Source organism: Fukomys damarensis, unplaced genomic scaffold, assembly GCF_012274545.1.
Source record: "Fukomys damarensis isolate Sample0158 unplaced genomic scaffold, DMR_v1.0_HiC HiC_scaffold_13, whole genome shotgun sequence".
NCBI lineage: Eukaryota > Metazoa > Chordata > Mammalia > Rodentia > Bathyergidae > Fukomys > Fukomys damarensis.
Window position 1 is genome coordinate 13,734,140 of NW_022900925.1, and position 1,445 is coordinate 13,735,584.

The 1,445-nt window shown below is 44.2% G+C and overlaps 1 protein-coding gene across 1 annotated transcript in view; it reads right to left on the reverse strand.

Moving 5' to 3' along the window:
- Positions 1-883: 883 nt before the first annotated feature.
- Positions 884-1,445, reverse strand: part of LOC104875027 (putative olfactory receptor 3A4) — a 926-nt gene continuing 364 nt past the window's right edge. Inside the window, 1 exon segment of the mRNA XM_033762715.1 lies at positions 884-1,445. This exon segment is cut by the window's right edge and continues 151 nt beyond it. Coding sequence (XP_033618606.1) covers positions 884-1,445 — 562 coding nt within the window.

The following is a 1,445-nucleotide window of genomic DNA, read 5'->3' on the forward strand; positions in this document are numbered from 1 at the left end:
GCATGCTTTTTATTATATTATAGAAATAGCCATTCAGCTCTGTGTGCTGACTACATGAAGTAACTGCATTCTCACACCACGTGAAAGGGATTAATTAGAGCTTTAAGTTGAAGTTAGAAAGTTCTCTAATGACTGAGGGTTTTCACATGTGAGTCAAAGCTGTTTTTGTAATTAATTTTATGGTGTTCTTGGCCCAATATAAAAATACTTTGTCTCATGTTCATGACTTTTCTAAGCATTGTCTGTTCCTTCTGAATTGGGTTTTTAACTCTGTTGTCTTGTAAGTCATTATTAAACAATTGATACGCAGAAATTTTCTCAAGCTATATACTCTCTCAGGAACACCTCAATTTTGTGAAAGAAGCAAAACTTCTTTAGTTGTATTTTCATTTATCTAAAAAGATTTCCCCATCACACTGACATTCCCCTTCTTTCATCAATCTCCACTGCCCATCTTACTTCTTACCCTAGCATACTCATCCTCCTTGAAATGATGCATGAGAAGCAATAGTTTCATATGCAGTTTCAGCTAGGGTTGAGGATCCAGCCAGAGCTGACATACACTACCTATGCCACTTTAGGCAATAACTTATCCTCTACAATGTTCAGTTTCTTAATTATACTGTGGAAATCTTTACCTACTGGAAAGAGCTATGAGGATTAAAGGAGTCACTAAGAGACCAGACACACGGAACAGTGCCTGGACATAGTGATCACAGTGCAGGTGGTATCTAGCATTCTTTATCCACACTTTCATTTCTAAGTCAATCCCTCACCCACTCCATCAAACCAACATTAAATTTGCATTAATCACAGTAACTCTTGAAAGCAGTAAAGGAGCCATTGTATTCTGAGGGAAAAGGAAGCAAACCTCACTTAGAGGCTACTTCCCTGTGAGCACCCTCTGCAGGGCACCCTGCACATCGGGGTTCCTCAGGCTGTAGATGAGTGGGTTCAGCATGGGGCTGATGACAGTGTTGAAGACGCCAATGCCCTTGTCCTTGTCTGAAGCCTCCACTGAACCCCTCATATAGTTGAACACACCTGTGCCATAGAAGATGCTCACCACAGTGAGGTGGGAGCTGCATGTGGAGAAGGCCTTCTTCCTGCCCTCAGCAGAGCGGATTCTCAAGACTGCGGCTACTACGTGGGCATAGGACACAGTGATGAGGACCAGTGGAGCCACACCCATAAAGGCTGCTGCAACAAAGAGCAACTGCTCATTCAGTTGGGTGCTGGAGCAAGAGAGCTTGAAGAGCTGAGGGAGGTCACAGTAGAAGTGATTGATCACATTGGGGCCACAGAACTTCAGGGTAGACAAGGCAACAGTTTGAGTCAGTGAATGGGTGAAGGAAAAGACACATGACATGCCCACCAAGGCTTTCTGGATTCCCGGGGCCATGCGGGTGCTGTAGGTGAGGGGCTGGCAGATGGCCAGGTAGCGG